We start from the raw sequence: 18,842 nt of genomic DNA, 5'->3' as shown, positions 1-18,842 counted from the left end.
CATACATAGTTATATGATCTGAGGAAGTAGCACGAAGGGCCCAAATAGGCCAAAATACAGCCTGCTTCAGGTTACTTGGAGGTTGTATTTAAATGGTGCATGCATCCTAAGAGTCCGAAAGCCATGCCAAAGCCATGCTCCAGTCCTAGGACGGAGCGCAGCTCTGGCTTAAGATGTGGTGTCATTTAAAACAGCATACCTCCAAAGTGACCAAAGCAGCTTTTTTTTTTCGGCCCGAAGTCTACGAAAGCTCATGCTGCCAAGTTCTTCTTTCAGTTAGTCTCAAAGGTGCACAAAATCCTCTACATACTGATTCTAACGACTAACACAGCTATATCTTTGAATTCTAAAACTATAAGCATCCTACTACAGTCATCTCAAACCAGACGAAGACTGGACGATGCCTTTCTAGATAAAATCATTAAACATTAAAAGAGAGATATGAAGTAGTAGTGAGGAGACTTCCATCAAACTGTTATTTGTTGGAAGGCCAACAAAATCCCCACCAGCCTTACATACCCACATCTCATTCCTTTGCGCAGGCAGAGAGGGAGAAGACAGGCTGCAGGAAAGCAGACATAAGGGAGAAAGAGGCAGAGAGTGTGCAGAGACCCTTGATGGTTCAAAAGTACATTTATATGGAAAGGACATGAAGGCCAAACAACACACAAGCTTGCCCAAGAGGAGAAAAAGAGTCACTGTTGGTGCACAGTTTTTTTTGTGGTTTTTTTTCGGGCTATGTGGCCAGGTTTTAGCAGCGTTTTCTTTCCTGAGGTTTCGCCAGCATCTGTGGCTGGCATCTTCAGAGAATGCTTTGCTGGAAAAATGGGTGAATATAGAGTGTGTGAGCCTGGGAATGCCGAGTGATTTGCATGTGTATTGTTCTGTGTTGACATCTGGCCGCCTGGGAGGCTAATGCAAACGAGGATTAATGTTGCTAATTGGTGATCAATTATCTGCTGTTGGTGCACAGTTTGTGGAGACAGGAAGATGCCCAGCAACCATTTTTGCAGCCAAAGGGACATGTAGGAGGAGGGGGGTGGGTGGATGCATGGGGCATTTAGCCCTTGCAAGGGAACACCTGCTTGCAGGAACACCTGCTTCCACTGAAAAGCGGCCACTCAACCGCCACCTGTTGTGCATTAGGAACTAGGTTGCCAAAATCAGAATGACTTGGAGCTCACAACAACAATAAATAGGAAACCCCCACTCCTTCAATGGTCTTACTCTAAATGGATGACTCAACAAAGACAGGCCAGTGCCTTGTTTTTCAGCTCTTCTCCTTAAACTCCTCTATTGGCTGCAGGCTCTGAACAAAGCCGGATCGTACCACCCATCCTCCCCATGTGCCCCACCAGGCTTTCCTGACCCCTGAGGTAACTCACACCCAAGGGTTTTTCCACCAAAGGAGGAAGAAAACAACTTGTGTTTTTCCTGGAAATTTTGTCTTATTTTCATTGCAGTAACACAGAATTTAGCAACCATACACGTAATATAAGGATTTAGATCCTGGAGTAGCTAATTCACGTAGATGTTATCTGGGTACCCTGGAAGTTTTTCTATTAGAGGTGAGCTAGAAAGACAGGTTTCAAACCTAATAAAATAAATAATAAGCATATGTAATTGCCATTGACACATTTATATGCTCTCTGATTTTTTTTCCTTCCCTTTGCCTCTTTTAGATTGTAAGTGCCTTGAGACTGGAACTTCTCACTCCTGTCTCACTAAGACACATAGATGGCACTATGTAAATAAAATAATGGTAAAACTTGCTAAAATGACCAGATGGGATGGTGATTGTGGAAGACAGTGTTGGGAGGGGGAGAGCTAAATGACAAGTTAGTTCCACCTAAGCTGATGGGCTGTATGATTTGTCATCTGCTGCCAGGTGGGTGTACCCTGGAGAAATTATTCATTTTAAACAGGTGACAGCACCCAACCCCCATTTCACCAACTCCTTTCAGTATAGCAAATCAATTTGCTACATGGCCTAGTGGCAAATGGTGTAGTATTGTCATTCAAGAGGAACAAACCCAAAGCTGGCTCTTACTCATAGGACTTCTTGAGCAGGCAGTTGTCTTATATTTACCCCTATTTTTCCCTGTTCAAGAAAGCATATATTGATTGCTGTGCTTGACAGGATGACTTTTTATTAATGAAACTACGGTGTCAAAGTATGGAAGCAGGGCATTTTTAAAAATACGCGTGTATAGAATATCCTTTCAGCAGGAAACACTGAGCCAAATGCATGGCTTGCTCTTTAACTTGGTATATTTTTATTTATTTATTTAAGAATTACCTCTGTTTCCAAGACTTTCGGGACAAAACGTAAAGGGTGGGGTGGACCCATGCAATTTGCTAATGATACTATTGTGAAAATCCAGTGAGGATTTCCAGAACAAAAATCAACACTGTTGATATCAAAACTATACCATAAATAAAACCCAGATTAAACATACTGTATTAGAGTAGACAACATGTTTAAAAATATTTCAGAGCATAATAATTGTAACTGTGATAGCTGCTATTTGGACAAGGATACTACCAGTCTCTGTGATGCATGCTTTGTCTGTGCATATGAGGTTCCACTCTGTTTTTCTGAGATGAGGAGTAAATAATGCAATGCTGGAGAGGGAGGCAGACATGTTAATCCTATCCCAGAGCATCTTGTGCAGAAAAGCCAGAAACCCCAGTAACCTCTTGGCACTTGTTGCAACCATTGCCACATACTAAGCATTATCATTTTTAGATGTATTTATAAACATCTTTTAAATAAAATTTAATTAGTGTTTCAACATTACATGCAGTTGTGCTATAAATTGTATTCCAGAACATTAAAGTAACTTGACATAGACATGGCATATCAAAAAGAAACTTTTATAATTTTTTAAAAGAATTAAATTTGACCCTCAAGTTACATTTTAGGCACCGACACAAAATCCTTAACCTACTGCTCAAATTGAGGATTTACTGATCATGTTGGTAACCTCAGGATTTCTTCCTTATCAGAACAAAGCAAAAAGAATGTTAATTTTGATTGTACAGCCGAAACATTCTTGAAGAAGAAGCTGAAAGCAGATTGTCAAAAATCATAGGCTGTGCTATGGTACTGCTACTATTTATAGTTCATTTGTGCTCTGTATACATAATGGGTAGAACGTAGAAGAAAATACATATAAGAGATAGATATTAGTGTCTTCTGAAGAGCCTTTTATGGTGAACACTAATGCACTGCCTGGGCATCTCCAGTGCAGTATGCTGACAGCAGCTCATCTTATGGGCACTTTGTGCTTAGAGTACTTATTTCTTTCTATATACTGTATATGACACCCTTTTAAAGTCTGAAATCTTTTATGCTGAAATTATGGATGCCTAACTTCTTTATCCTAGGTGCCTGTCCCTACATGCAGCACATCTGCAAGTCAGTTGCCACTTTGAAGCCAGGCTGTGCTCCCCTCCATTCATTGTCCCATATCTGGAGAGAGAGGAGTTTCCCAATCGCTTCTGTGATAATGCAGAGGGCTGTGAAGCATATATCTATTCCGTGCTGTGAAGACTGAGGTTGAGCTAGATATTGATGTTAGAAACCAAGCTCCTCATGTAACTGGCCCTCTGTGTGCCTCTGCCAGTCTGAGCAAAATCACTTGGACCATCTCAGACCTGGCAGATACTGGAAGGCTGGATGTAGCACACAGGCTGTCTGTTCATCACCTCTTACCCGTATAAAACTTCTCTTGATAGAGGTTTGTTGTTTGAGATACTGTGGAAACAGCATCTATGATTCTCCATGTGGTGTTTTGTGTTAGGCACTGAAATATTTATATTCTAAAATATTCATTTTCTTTTTTGCTTAGAAGAAATGTTTTAGGGAATAGCTCCATTGACAAGTGAATACACTTCAGAAATGATAAAATACCTTGCTTTGCATAGCAGCTAATTTTTCTAGAAGTATTCTCCAGAATTTCCAGCCACTTAATTGAAAGACCTTTTTAGAACACATGCATTTTAGGCGCTGCATCATAGCTGCTTTGTTACGAGAAGAGATTCTAATGGACTTTGGTCCTTGGTGTCATGTTCAGATGTCAAGCGTCTTCTTCATGTAATTATCCAAAACTGAAGCATGCTCTTTTTAGGACTTGTTTTACTTGGACTGGAATTCTTGTCTATGCTTTGATGCTTCTTAGTGACAGTTTCTGCAAGTGTGTTTGTTTGGCAGGTTGCCCTTCTAGAAACAGGAATGGTGGGTTGATGCGGATTAGCCTCTTTGATACTTATCAAAGAAGGTTGTTTATTTTTATGTTTGTTTTGAATGTTCTCTCTCTTTCCACCTATCCTGGCTCAGTAGGTCATGGTATGAGAGAGATGTGGCATGTAATCAGGTTATTCATGGTTTGTTCACTTTCAAGTTGGATAGGGCATATTTTTGACCTGCCTTAAAGTGACACAATCTTTGTATACTAACATCATAGTTATATATTAAATGCAGGCCTCTCAGTAGGGGAGCTATTTTGAACCGTGTGATAAGAGAGAAGAGAACCTTTTCCATCCTAGTTACAATTGAACAAATGTATATAAGAGTCTTTATTAAATTCTTTGGACAGCTCAGTCCTAAGGGACCACTTTAGCTATCGCAGAGCAAAAAGGATGTTAGCAGAGTGGCTTCTAGCCCTGACTGTGAGAGAACTGACCAAGATTTACAAGAAACTCTCAGCAGAATTCAGAAAGGTGTGATCATATACATTTCACTCTGAATTCTATACGCAAACATAGGACAGCCATAAAAAAATGCAAATAGAGTGAAAAACTGAATCTGCATTTAATTCTTAGAGATTCTGTTGAATTGTGAATTATATGTTGAAAGATCATGTTCTGGTTTTTTTCGTATTGTGCTCTCTTAGACTGTATTCCTCCACATGAGCCTTATGCAAAGTCCAGTGTTTTCTAATCTTACTGGAAGCACACTTAACATCTGGGTCTGGCAGAGAACAATTTTTATGGCAATACTAACAGTTATATTGGCTTAGTTGTTGGTCAAAAGTGTTTATTTATTTCCCTTTCCTCATATGATGAGGGGTGTTGTTGTTTTTTATTGTTCTGGGTAAGCTTCTTGAATTTTCCCAAAACATGAACCTGTCTCGTGCTGATCTCTCTCTCTCTCTCTGGCTTTGTTTTGTGAACGAAGATTCAGGAAGGACGCATCCCGTGCTTTGTACAAGCGCATTGGTGACTAAAAAGGCCAATCTGGGACAAACAGGTCCGGTTGCAGAATGCACAGCAGAAAGTCTCCTTGGGTGATGTTTCCAGATTGCGGTTCTTTCAGCGTTGTCATTTCTCTTCGAGACTCGTTCGCCGTGAGCTTTCGAAAAAGGCTGCAGCATCGTAGATAGTGTGTCTCCATGCCTCCCGATGCAAGGCCAGGGCAGACCATTGTTGGTGATCAATTTGGCCAAGCCTGAGATGTTGTTTCAGGGAGTCCTTGTATCTCTTCTTTGGAGCGCCCCTCTTACGCTCTTGACCCGTGGCGAGTTCACCGTAGAATACTATTTTTGGGAGGCGATGGTCCTTCATCCTAGAAATGTGTCCTGCCCAGTGCAGCTGCGTCCTCAATAGCATGGCCTCAATGCTGGTGATCCCTGCTTGCTCAAGGACAGCAACATTTATCACATAGTCAGTCCAGTGTATATTTAGAATTGTGCGTAAGCAGCACGGATGAAAGTGTTTGAGGAGTTGTAGGTGTTGGCGATAGGTGACCCATGTTTCAGACCTGTAGAGGAGAATAGACAGTACAATGGCTCTATACATACTGATTTTTGTGCTTCGCCTCAAGTGTTTGTTACTCCAGACTCTTTTGTGAAGCCTTCCGAATGCACTATATGCCTTTGCTATTCTGTGATCGATCTCTTTATCAATCTTGGCGTCTGAGGAGGTGATGCTTCCCAGGTAGGTGAACTGCTGTACGGACTTAAGCACAGATGTGCCTACAGTGACATGAGGATGGTAGTGTTCTTCCTGAGGTGCCAGCTGGTAGAGGACTTCCGTTTTCTTCAGGTTGACTTCTAATCCAAAGAGCTCTGCAGCTGTTGCAAAACAAGATGTTAGGTGCTGCAGAGCTGCTTCCGTATGGGCAATGAGGGCAGCATCATCAGCAAAAAGCAGCTCACGGACTAGATAGTTTAGAGTCTTAGAGTGGGCCCTCAGGCGGCTTAAGTTAAACAGGCTACCATCAGTACGGTAGCGTATATAAATGCCATCTTCTTCTGTGAGATCTGCCGTAGCCCTTTGAAACATCATGCTGAAGAAGATTGTAAATAGAGTTGGAGCGAGAACACAACCTTGTTTCACACCATTAGTTTTTGGAAAGGGCTCCAAGAGAGCTTCGCCATATCTGACTTGACCTTGCTGGCCTTCATGTAGCAGGATGATCATTTTGAGGAATTTGGGGGGGGGGTCATCCTAGTTGTTCCAGGATCTGCCACAGACCTTTTCTACTCACAGTGTTGAAGGCTTTTGTGAGGTCGACAAATGTTACATAGAGTCCTTTGTTCTGCTCTCTACATTTCTCTTGCAGTTGTCTAAGGGCAAATACCATGTCTTTAGTGCTCCTATTAGCTCCCATAATTCCCATAGTTTTATTGAAAAATGTAAATCATATCAAATCCTAGTAATTTTGAATTTTTAATGTTAGAAAGCATTAAAACATATGTAGAGAGATCTTGTAGCACCTTTGAGACTAACTGAAAGAAAGAAGCATGAGCTTTTGTAGACTCAAGTCTACAAAACTTGAGTCTATCTCTGTACATGCTGATTTTACAGACTAACAGAGAGACATTAGCTTTGCATGTGTTTTACATACAGATAGTTCCAGGATGAGTCCATAGCATCTTCATTTTGAGGCAGAATGGGCTGACACAGAGAACCAGTATGGGGTACAAGTGTTGAACTAGGAATCTGGGAGACCAAATTCCCTGCTCAGTCACACTCTCTCAGTCTCGGGAAAAAACAATAGTAGCCCAGCTCTGAACAAAGCTTTCCAAGAAACCTCCATATAATAGGTTTGCCTTACAGTTGCCCTAAGTTGGAAATAACTTGAAGACACACAACAGCAACAACAAATAATTGGAATATATGTGTAGTCCATGGGCCATTTGTGCTCTTCAGAGACCCTCACCATGGCCTCTATGATTTCCCCCTCCCTGAAAATACTCTTCCCTCAGCTTTCTTCCATTTAACTGACAGGTTGGCAGGGAGCAGTTTTACCTGTGCTGGCAATTTTTTATATGGAGGATATTGCATCCCAAGGCAACATTCTTTATATAAAGATGACATGCTTTAAAGCCCACCGAAAAGTTGGGAACAGGCTACTTACTTAGTTAAAGTCTTAGGTTCAAAACACACTGCAGAAATAATCCAGTTTCAGGCCACTTTAACTGCCCTGGCTCACTATTAGGGAACTCTGGGAATTGTAGTTTACTGTGGCAGCAGAGCACTCTGACAAAACTACATTGCATAGTAGTTGCACAGAACTCCCTAGCACTCAGCCAGGACAGTTAAAGCTGTCTCAAACTGAATTATCTCTGCAGTGTATTTTGGACCTTACTTACATGGTGAAATATAGGACTATTTGATACATAGGGAGGAAAGGTTAATCCTCCTCCTGCACTATTCCTCTTTATGATGATATGTATGACTTAGGTGGTATGCAAGAAGTCACCGTAGAGCAGATTCCTATGTAATGTAGTTGATTATGCTTTTTATGTTAAAAACATCCAGATGTTTTTCTTGACTCCTTTTTATTTACAGCAGAGGGCATACATTATAAAAACCACATTCAGTCTTACTCTTACTTTGCCTTATTTTTAGTTGAAAACTGGAAATGAAATTCATTACAATATTCTGTTACACCAGCATTGTGAGTAGTATCTCTTCATAAACTGCTTTACTGCACGAGTATTTTATCTCCTCTGACCTCTTGGGTAGTTTTATCCCAAGAGGAGTTTTATCTAATCAGACCTGCTGCTCAGGAACATTTATGTGGTACTGAATAAGCACCTCTTACGCTAGCATAATGTAAGAGAGATGGGAAAGTTTTTCTGAAGTAGCATGCACACATACATTTATTTTGTTCCCCCTTAGTATATTTTGGTACTGTCATAGTAATTTTTGTTCAGAGCAGGTGACAGGACTCAATTGGATAGCTGTTATTATCTATATTACCGTACATACTACATATGCATCTGTTTTTAACCTATCCTAAAGGCAGATATTTAAATAAAAATGAGAATTAACAGCTCCTATAATTTGCTGTTTGAAAGATTACATAAGCATATTGCCAGTATGCTTTGTGCAATAGGATATTACCAGCCAATTCTAATTTCTGAAAAAGCTAATTTTATTTTTCAGTTTCATTTTTTCCCTAGGCTTGAAAACTGGGAAGTCTCTAACTGATCTGGTTCAACTCCAGTACTCTGAATTAGCAACTTATCTACTACAGTTCCTAGCTTATGGACTGGTGTCATCAGTAACATGCAACCTACAACATCCAGCATATACTTTAGCAATAACTGAGTGTAGGAGGAATATTCTACCCTGCCAAAGGAGCCTCAGGTCAGGATAACAAGTGTGGTCATTTTATTCATATTAGATATACCTCTTTGTAATGCTAAAGTAATACCCTACTATGTTGTTCAGTATATTGCCTTTTGTCATTATAAAATAGGTGTTTATGTTGACAGCTAATTACTTTGTCATTTCTATAACCACAACCACTTGTCCAGTGCTTCAGTGAATTCACTTAGTTAAAGTTCAAAGTGCTTACCACATGAGTCCAGTAGGGCATGGTGGAAAGAGTGAGAAGGATTTCAGGTCTTTGTTTTCAAAATATAAAATTTCCATTTCCAGTTTCTCACTGACAAATCAGTCCTCAATATTATAGGGAGTTAATTACCATGAAAAACTTTATGGAAGTTTACCAGTTCAACTTCAAGCTCCAAGGTCCTTATCTTTAAGATAAGTTTAGAGAGCCACAACAAACACCCCCAGCCTCTCCACTGCCATCTTGGTATGCATATACAGTACCATTATGTTTTAGTTAACTGCCCTTTAGCCACCCTTAACTCATGATGACTCTGTGGATGAGACATCTCCAAATCCTCTATTTTCCACTGCACTGCTTAGTTCCTGCAAATCCATACCCCTGACCCCTCTGAGTCTATCCCTCTGGCATATAGTACCAGAATGCAATTCATTGATCTGTGAACATCTTGAAAGCTTTTCTTATTTACTTCTAACGCTTGCTGGATTAGTTCAGTTATTAGGCTAATTCATGGTTCGTCCTAGATGAATATGGGTTGTGCTCATGCCCTCCCTCCTTGGTGTGAACTAATTTGTGGTTTCTAATTCAGGCTTTACAGAGTCATGCAAACAATACTTAACATAGGCCTAAAACAGTCTGTCTGTTTTGGGGGTGTTGCGTTTAGATGACGCATGACCAGAAGCCGTGCTGAGGATGCACCAAGGGAACAGAACATGGCCTTTTAGGAGCGGATTAAATCCGCTCCTGCCAGCTGCCCATTTGTGATCACAGTGGCAGCCGCTTTGACAGTGGGCCATGCAATCACCATGGTCCTGGGCCAATTGCAGCCAGAGAGGCCTCTGGCCACTCCTTTTGGCCTGTCTGCTTCACCCCATAGATGTATAGCAAAATATATCTTGCTAAAAACCAGGATGTTACTTACTAAGCAAATGCCTCATGTAAGAAAGGAGGCAGTTAGCAAACATATTCATGCTTCAGCTTCATATCTGAAATGCTAACATCAGGTGTGGCATCTCTAATTCTTTACTTCACACTTTATCACAGATTTCACTCTGTTGCCTGGCAAGAGTTGCAGGTGATAAATGGAAAGAGATTATGGCTTTGCTCTCCTTCCTCAGAGAGACAGATAGGATAAAAACTATGCAAATAAATAAATAAATCCTAGACTAAAGTGCATGAGCTATATGGAAGTGCTGAAAAATAAGAACTCTAAGTGAGCAAAGGAGACATTTAGGGTTAGGAAAGAGAATAAAGTTAAACTTTTAGCAGACCCTCTCGTCTCATTTCCTATAAAATAAAATCTGGGAAGAAATTAAAATATTCATATTGTATTAATATACAAAATGGTATTTAAATGTGATTTCTGTTGGACCGTATTAGTCATTAAATCTCAGTTTTCCACATGGAATTAAGGCTGATTGTTTTTGTTTTGAGTCATCATTGTTCTGATCAATATTTCCATTCTTATGTGTGGCCCTGTACATACGGGCCCTTTGCAGCACACCCATGATGTGCTAGGGTTGCCTCGGGGCGGCGCTTGCACACGTCCCGCAATCCTAGCATGTGATGAGGGCGTCGCAGCTGCGCAGCACCACCCACATGGCACGCACAGCTACGATGTCGCAGCTGTGCAGCGTCCAAACAGCGCTGTGCAGCTGCGACGCCATCGGGATGTCTTTGTAGGTTTGCAGCGGCGCAACTGCTCCACAAAAAGGAGCCACTTTTAAATGCTCCTTTGTTGCTGTGCAGCAACGTCATGCAGTTTGGTTGCTGTGGCGCTGCTGCAGAGCAAAGAGAGGTGCCTCCCTGGCGCCTCTTTCTGGCGGTCTGTACCCCACTTAAGTTTTCCCCTCCCTTTAGTAACTATGCAATGAAGTGTATATTCTGTATTGAGACAGTAGCCTCAAGGACTGGACATTGCTGTAATGGGACATGATGGAGCTTTTATAAAACTGTGAGTAGAGCGGGGAGAGTAGATGCAGATATACTTTTTGATTACTACAAATTATAGAACGTGGGACATAATAGAACTCAGAAACATGCAAGGAATGGATTTTTCAGTAGATTAAGGACATACTAGCCAGAACTACTTCATCATACAATATATACTTAATTTAGGTAGTTCAGTAGTGTAGTCCACTGTATTAGATCACTTTTAAAAAAAGGATTAAACAAATTCATAGAGATGTGATCTACTATAATAGGTGAGAATGAAATCTCCATATTTACAGGTAGCATATTTATGAGTACTAGATGTTTGGTGCCAAAAAGGGATGGATGTAATCTTCATGCCTTGCTTGTGAGCTTCTAGAGGCCACTACCGGCCACTTTAGGGAGTATATTAGATGAGACCATGCCCATCATTATATTAAAAAGCGCAAAAAAGATTATGTCTGTGTTGAAAAGGGGATATTTATTACACTTCATTTCTAAGTTGACATTTAAATTTATTTTACTGCATTCAAAGTCTTACAAGAATGAGGGTGAAAAATCCCATTTTTTTTTTGTTTTAGCTCCCTGGTCCTTATTTTGAACTTGGAAGAGAATGAAGCAGCTGTGTGAATTCTGTCAAACTCTCATCCACCCACTGAAAAGGAATGAGGGAGGTTAAATAGAAATACACACACAGAGGAAGTATATGTGGAATAAGAATTTTTATTTTAAAATATTAACGAAAAGCCATTCTCACCCCATCAGCAATAACCCACAATAAAAATATTACATATGTTATTGATATTATTTTAAAGAAACTACAAAAGCTAGAGTTGCACAGGTACAGAAACAGCAGCAGAGAATGAAAAAGGAGTACTGTCTCTGGAGAATTGTTGTAAGCTCCAAAGCCCATAAGCTGAAGCAACTACTGCATGCAAATAATAATAATAACCTTTATTCTTATACCCCGTCTTTCTGCTGCAGCAATCAAGGCAGCTTACATGACTAGAATATATTGGAATAATACATACTCTCAATAAATAAATTGACCCCCCCCCCCCGCTTTAAAACAGGATTAAATACAATACAGTTTAAAAATTCAACCTGTTAAAATGAAAGCAATTTTCTAGTAGAGGCAGTGGTTACATAAAGTAGGGAGAATACAAAAATTAGATTGAACTATTCTGGGAAGGCCTGCCAGAGATCTGTCTTGACACCTTTTTTGTGAACTGAAGGCGGGATCACTTCAGAAATCGAGCCTGCCTTCCTTTGTAACAAAATTTCACATTGTTGTTTTGTTACCATATCTTCCTCTTCCCTACACAGCCTCGATCGCCGGTCCCAGTGCTTCCTTTACTGATTCTCTCCTATCGCAATCCATCTGATTAGCTGCTTTATTAGTCCCAGAATTCGCAAACAAATTGACCTAAAAAACACAAGGGGAAGATGGTCTGGGGCTTGGCTTTAAAGCTGCACCCAAAGTTCTCCCTCCACGCCACCACTGAGGAGAAGGGCTCCTCCTTTGTTGCTGCTGGGACGGGCAGTTGGTACTAGGCCTACCTCTGAAGGCTCCGTTTCTGGTTCATCCTTTGTAGCTGCCCAAAGGGCAGTTGGTACTAGGCCTGCCTCTGAAGGCTCCGTCTCTGGCGCCTCTTTTGTAGCTGCTGGGAAGGGCAGTTGGTACTGGGCCTGTAGAAGAAAGTGCTGCTGTTCAGTGTGTCTGCTTTGCAGTGGAGTATGACTGATTCCTGTGACAGAAATGGCAGTCTACTCAGGGAAGGATTTTCACATTAATTTAGTTAGGTTAGAGTGTGTAACAATATTAAGTGTCTTAAGCCTGTTTTCATGCCCTAAGGAGCTAGTTCTCACTGTAGTGGCCAATTGAACTGTGAGTAGATATAATTGCAGGCTCATTTCTTAAGTGGTTGATTTCTTGGTCATTTGAAATCTTCATTTGATGCTTCTCTTCATGTTCTCTTGCACTTCCTCAGGCAGGCTTCCTAGTAATGTATTCCTGAAGATGCAAGTGGCCTTTTTCAATCTCCTTTTTAGCATTCCTGATATGTTTATTTATTTTCTATTGTCTGTCTTTCATTCACTCTTCCCCGCACTTTTTTTTATTCGCACTGTTAAATAAGTAGGCAGACAAAAGTCTTCAAGTGACATTAAACTGATGATGAAAGAGGCCTATTCTACTGAAACACAGCAGGAGCAAACTGCAGAATTTGATCCTTCTTTCCAGAGTTTTCTTTAGCCAATACATTACTTGAATGTTACCAGGATTACCCTCATAACTATAGTGGATATCCTTTCCAAACTGGCAGCAAAGATAACTTGTGGTATGTTTTACTATATTTAAAATACTGTACACCTTGAAAGTAGCGCTGGGTGGGTTTGTGGGAAGTGAGTGACCCTGTGGCCCCTCCAAATCACACAACGCCATTTAAGAAAGCGGGAATATTACATCCATCCTGGACCATGCACTTCATAGCGTTACCAACTTTATCAAATACGTTTCACCGCCTGCTTATACTGTAGCAAGTTAACAGCTGTTTTAGTGGATTTAGCTGATGCGGCAGCTAAAAAGGCCAATGCAATTTTAGGCTGCCTCAATAAAAGTATAGCGTCTCGATCAAGAGAAGTAATAGTGCCACTCTACTCTGCTTTGGTCAGGCCCCACCTGAAATATTGTGTCCAGTTCTGGACACCACAATTCAAAAAGGACATTGAAAAACTGGAGTGTGTCCAAAGGAGGGTGACTAAAATGGTGAAGGGTCTGGAAACCATGCCCTATGAGGAATGACTTAGGGAGCTGGGGATGTTTAGCCTGGAGAAGAGAAGGTTAAGAGGTGATATGATAGCCCTGTTTAAATATTTGAAGGGATGTCATATTGAGGATGGAGCAAGCTTGTTTTCTGCTGCTCCAGAGAACAGGACCTGGAGCAATGGATGCAAGTTCCAGGAAAAGAGATTCCACCTCAACATTAGGAAGAACTTCCTGACAGTAAGGGCTGTTCGACAGTGGAATACACTCCTTCCTCGGAGTGTGGTGGAGTCTCCTTCTTTGGAGGTCTTTAAGCAGAGGCTGGATGGTCATTTGTCAGGGATGCTTTGATTGAGATTTCCTGCATGGCAGAATGGGGTTGGACTGGATGGCCCTTGTGGTCTCTTCCAACTCTATGATTCTAGAACAAATGCTCTATGTATGTAAATGGAACCTGAATGAAAGAAGTGGGCTACATTTGTCCAAGGATCATTATGACAAGATCATTCTGCAGCAAATATGTGATTGTTTAAACAAAACAATATTAAGAGTTATATAGATCCAATGCAAATACCTTAGGTTCTGGCTGTTTGGCACTAAGATAACCATCTGCTCTTCCCAAACATTTGCACATTGGCACCTTCTGATGATCGATAAACTGAGTTCCTCCTTACACGAAACATTTTACTCTTCATTTCTAATAGGCTTAATGAAAAGCTTGGAGATATAGTATGTAACAATCTAAAATGAGGGGAAAGGGGTAGAAGAGACCCTATGAATGAGAGACCTCCAAGTCACCCTGTCTTCAACAACCCTGCTCATGTTTTCCAGACTCAGGGCTGTGACTTCCTTGATTTGGTCTGTTCACCTGTATTGGGGACTTTCTCTTTTCCAACTTCCTTCCGCCGTTGTTGTTGTTGTTGTTGTTGTTGTTGTTGTTATGTGCCTTGAAGTTGTTTCTGACCTGAGGACCTTAAGGCAACTCTATCATGGGGGCTTCTGGGGATGAGAGTGTGCGACTCTCCCAAGGTCACCAAGTGGTTTCCCATGGCCAAGCAGGGCATTGAACCCTGATCTCCAGAGCTGTAGTCCAGCCCTCAAACCCCCACATTGCACTGGCTCTCCACTTCCTACCTTACCAGACATTATTGCCTTAGGCAAGTCACACTCTCTTAGTCTTAAAGGAAGGTCATGACAAACCCTCTCTGTGCACATTTTCCCAAGAAAACCCAGTGATATTCTCACCTTAGGGTCACCATAAATCGGAAAGGCATGCAACAACAGCTTACTATTTTCACTAAAGTCCATTCTCTGTGGCACATGAAATAAATAGTTCCAAGAAATATGTTGCCTAGCAACCACTTACTTGAATGCTTTGCCGAGAAAGGAAATGTTGATTATTGATGTAGTGTCCACATCCAGGTTAGGACTGAATCTCTGCCTCCTCCAAGGAAGCTGGTACCACTCCTATTGCTACTAAAGTAATAATATTTGCTAGATAGATTTGTATCCTGTCTTGAGCCAGCCCAAGGTCACTTAATGAGTTCCATAGCAGAGTGGGAACGTAAACCTGGATCTCTCAAATCCTAATCCAGTGCTCTAGCCCAGGGATGAGTGACATAAGGACAGTTGTTCCACCTATCCCTGACAATTAGCTATACCTGCTAGCGATCATTACAGTGTATTTGTTTTTGTCTGTGAACTCCTGAAGAACAGGAGAGCCATATATAATATTCCATATTTAAAAATGGGCAAGTTCTGATATTCAGTCCCCCCCCGCCCATGTCTATGAGTTCTGGCATTTGCTAATAGAATGCAAGGCTCATGACATACCTAATAAAATCAGGTGTGTTGGTAACTAGCACAGTGGTATCTTATGTTAGAAATTCGTTATTTGCTGTTAAGACACCAGATCCTGGCTGATCTTGGAAAGTAAGCAAGGTCAGGCTTGGTTAGTACTTGGATGGAGAACTGCCAAGGTACCACATGCTATAGGCCATATTTCACAGGAAGGTAATGGTAAATCACCTCTGAGTATTCCTTGCCTAAGAAAACAGTGTGAAATTTATGGGGTCTCCATAAATCAACAGGTGGCTTGAGGGCAATTACTTTACATCTGGTAAACAGGAGTTGCTACTCTGATTTATATCATCACTCTTAAGTGTGCATCTTAATGAAATAAAGTTGTGTGTATTTCCTACCACCCAGCTAAGCACCTTTTCACATTAGCATCTTTTCTCACTTGCTCTTCATTGCAGGTATGAATCAGAGTAGTATTGCAGATGTGCCGTTCACACCAACTTAATTCTCTTTTATGAGAACTGAGATTAAGTACTGGCTGATTCTTAACTATGGCACAGGACAGACCATCCAAAAAGGACAGTCTCCCGGCGCCCAGCTTTGGTCCGTGGGGAAGCCGCAGCCTCCAGACTGCGGGACTCCCCTGTGGACCAAGAAGAACCCGCATAAAGCGGGTTCTTCTTGTGGCGCCATTATGATGCCACAGTGCACCAATGGCGCACTCATGACGTCACAATAGCACTGTGATGTGCGGATGCTAGGCGTCCATTATGTAATGATAGCGGCACCCATCTGTATAGGGCGCCGACATTTTGACACCCTAATCAGGGGCGAGGGGCGTCTAGAAACGCCGCCCCTCGCACATGACGAGGGCACCCTATTGCGCCCATCTGGACCGGGCCTATGTGACTGCATACTGCCTTGTTACTTTTGCACTTCAGCAATTTCTGTATCATAGATGATATTCAAATAGTGATGAAAGTTCAGTAAGTCTGCAAATTTTGTGCAACATAAAATTACACGAGCCTTGTGAACTAATACCATGGAACCGTAAATCATAATCTATAACTGTGGCAAAAATGCTTCTTTTAAATTATAAATAGGTGACAGTCAAAACTGCTGCCTTCCTTTCTCTGGAGCTGTGGTTCTCAGTCTTTTGTCTGCCATATGTTTTGGGCTGCAGTTCCCAGAAGGCCTACCCAGCATGGCCAATGGTTAGGGATTCTGGGAGTTCAAGTCAGAAACCTCTGAAAGACCACACCCTGAGAACTATTGCTCTAGAGGAAAGTAATGGTATGATATCTTTTTTGACAACAAGCAGACATTTTGCTCTGCTTCATAAAAATACCTTTTATTCTAGTTAAACATAGATGGTTACCTGAAAGCACATGCCTCTGTTGGCCTTTGTGTTACAGCTTGCATTTAACCTGGACACAATGTAGTATGATTTTCAATTCATTCTGACTTTTTATTTCAAAATTCCCTCTTAATTTAGTAATACTGCTGTTCCAATGTACTTAGTTTGAATCAGCAACATATGTTTGAATGCTTTGCTTTTCTATATGTATACTAAATTACTATTTTGTAATTTTCTCTCTTTCAGTACTTTTCTGTACCTGAAATTCCTGGTAGTTTGGGCCCTTGTGTTACTGGCTGATTTTGTTTTGGAATTCAGATTTGAATATCTGTGGCCATTCTGGCTTTTCATCAGGAGTGTTTATGATTCCTTCAGATACCAGGGATTGGTATGTATAACAGAAGTGACTTTATTTTCTTTTAAAATTTGTAGCATTAAAATAAATAGCATTGATTAAAAGTTTTTCATTGGATCCCAGGGTCCAGTGTGCACCTGTGCAATGTGCATCCCTAAGTGCACAGGTCCAAAGTGTTTTGGTGCATATGCATTATTGCTGTGTAGCAGCAGTGGAGTGCAGCCCCCCAAGGTCTCCTGGCAGGCCAGTGCAGATGGACACCACTGCCTTACAGTGTCCTGGAGGATGCTCTGAAAATTCCCCCAGCTTTCAAAAGCCACTTTTCAAAAAGTACAAGCAGCTGAAAGGAGAGAAAAATCATACTGTGTGAGCATCTTTTTGGATCCTAACCCATGGATCAAGTGGGAAGTTGAAGAACTCTGAATAATATGCAACAGGTTTAAGAATAAGTTAAGTTTGCTGCCTGTCAGCTAATATTTCATTGTAATTTTTGCCCCCACATAATGAGGTCTTAGCTTAGCTAATATTGAGTTGTAATACTGAGTTGGTATCAAAAAGCAGAGTTTCTCATGTTACAACCCATCATAAAAAAGTAAAGAGTAGTCAAATACCACATTGATTTGGCAGATACACGTGTTGTATCTGAATTCACATTGCTGCTTACACAACAGTAGGTGACCTTTGATCAAGTTTTGCTTTGTGTTCTGCAAGTGTAACATAAAAATAGTATGCTACCTCATGGAGATGGAGGTATTATTAGAAGTACAGCACAATCCCATTTACTTACCCATAGTATTTACTAGGTCTCTCTAAGCATGCTTTTGATGGTGACAGAGGACTTCATACAATTTCAGCAATTCTCCTAAAAGCTTTGACAGCTAAGCTAAGCCATTAATATTGTCCCTGTATTGCAGATTTTAAGTTTGTATCGTGAGCTCTTGGCTGAGACAGAATTTGAACTAAACAGTTTGTGCCTGGTGAAAGAAATTTTGTAAAATACTATATACAGTATCAAAGTAATGCTTGATCTGCATTGTGAAATTGATCTGGTATGCAAAAAGAGAGATTTCTTTCATAATATGCAGTTGTAGCACTTTGATTCCACTATAATTGCCTTGACTACATCCTACAAAATCCTGGGATTGTAGATCAGTGAGGCACTACTGTTCTCTGGCAGAAAATTCTAAGCTCCTCATAAAACTATAAAGCCCAGGATTCCATAGGCAGGAGCCATGGCAGTTAAGCTGATACTGCTTCAAAGTATTATAACTTCATGTTATGAAAGAAGCCTAAGAGGAATTGTTGATACTAATCTACATACAAAAAAGCCCTCTTCCAAAAATAGTACTAAAAGTAATATTAGTAAGTTAGTTACTGTTTTGCTTAATTATTAATGTGCATTTTATGTGGTTTCCTTCATAATGCATATAAAAAGCTTAAATAAGAAGCAATTGCTATGCACTGTTTGAATAAAAAAATATTTTAATAAGTAACACATTTTTCCTCTTCCCCCCCCCTTTTCCCCCTCTTTTTCTTTAGGCCTTTTCAGTATTTTTTGTTTGTGTAGCATTCACATCAAATATCATATGCTTGCTCTTCATACCAATACAGTGGCTCTTCTTTGCTGCCAGCACATATGTTTGGGTACAGTATGTCTGGCACACAGGTAGGCTATCTTAATTGTTCCATTTAGTTTATTGCATGTGAATCATAGAGCAAGGCACTCAGTTATGCTTCTTGGTTATATTTACAGGTGTGACAGTTAGATTAACCTTCTGTCCAAAAATACAGATTACAGTCTTAACTTGTTAATGTGTGTTTT

General features: G+C 40.7%; 2 protein-coding genes across 2 annotated transcripts in view; one reads left to right on the top strand and one right to left on the bottom strand.

The window, feature by feature from the left end:
• Window positions 1-1,440, bottom strand: part of LOC121915937 (RH-like protein) — a 32,214-nt gene extending 30,774 nt beyond the window's left edge. Inside the window, exon 1 of the mRNA XM_042440591.1 lies at window positions 1,388-1,440. The gene's annotated coding sequence lies outside the window, so the exon portion shown is untranslated. The remainder of the gene's footprint in view (window positions 1-1,387) is intronic.
• An 11,533-nt stretch (window positions 1,441-12,973) lies between these two features.
• MACO1 (macoilin 1) overlaps window positions 12,974-18,842 on the top strand; it is a gene marked incomplete at its 5' end in the record, with an annotated part of 44,424 nt that continues 38,555 nt past the window's right edge. The window contains 3 exons of the mRNA XM_042439782.1: window positions 12,974-13,083; window positions 16,912-17,053; window positions 18,560-18,686. Of these exons, the coding sequence (XP_042295716.1) occupies window positions 12,974-13,083; window positions 16,912-17,053; window positions 18,560-18,686 (379 nt within the window). The remainder of the gene's footprint in view (window positions 13,084-16,911; window positions 17,054-18,559; window positions 18,687-18,842) is intronic.

The sequence above is a fragment of the Sceloporus undulatus genome, chromosome 9, assembly GCF_019175285.1.
Source record: "Sceloporus undulatus isolate JIND9_A2432 ecotype Alabama chromosome 9, SceUnd_v1.1, whole genome shotgun sequence".
NCBI classification, from domain to species: Eukaryota; Metazoa; Chordata; class Lepidosauria; order Squamata; family Phrynosomatidae; genus Sceloporus; species Sceloporus undulatus.
This window is presented reverse-complemented; position numbering and strand designations above follow the sequence as displayed.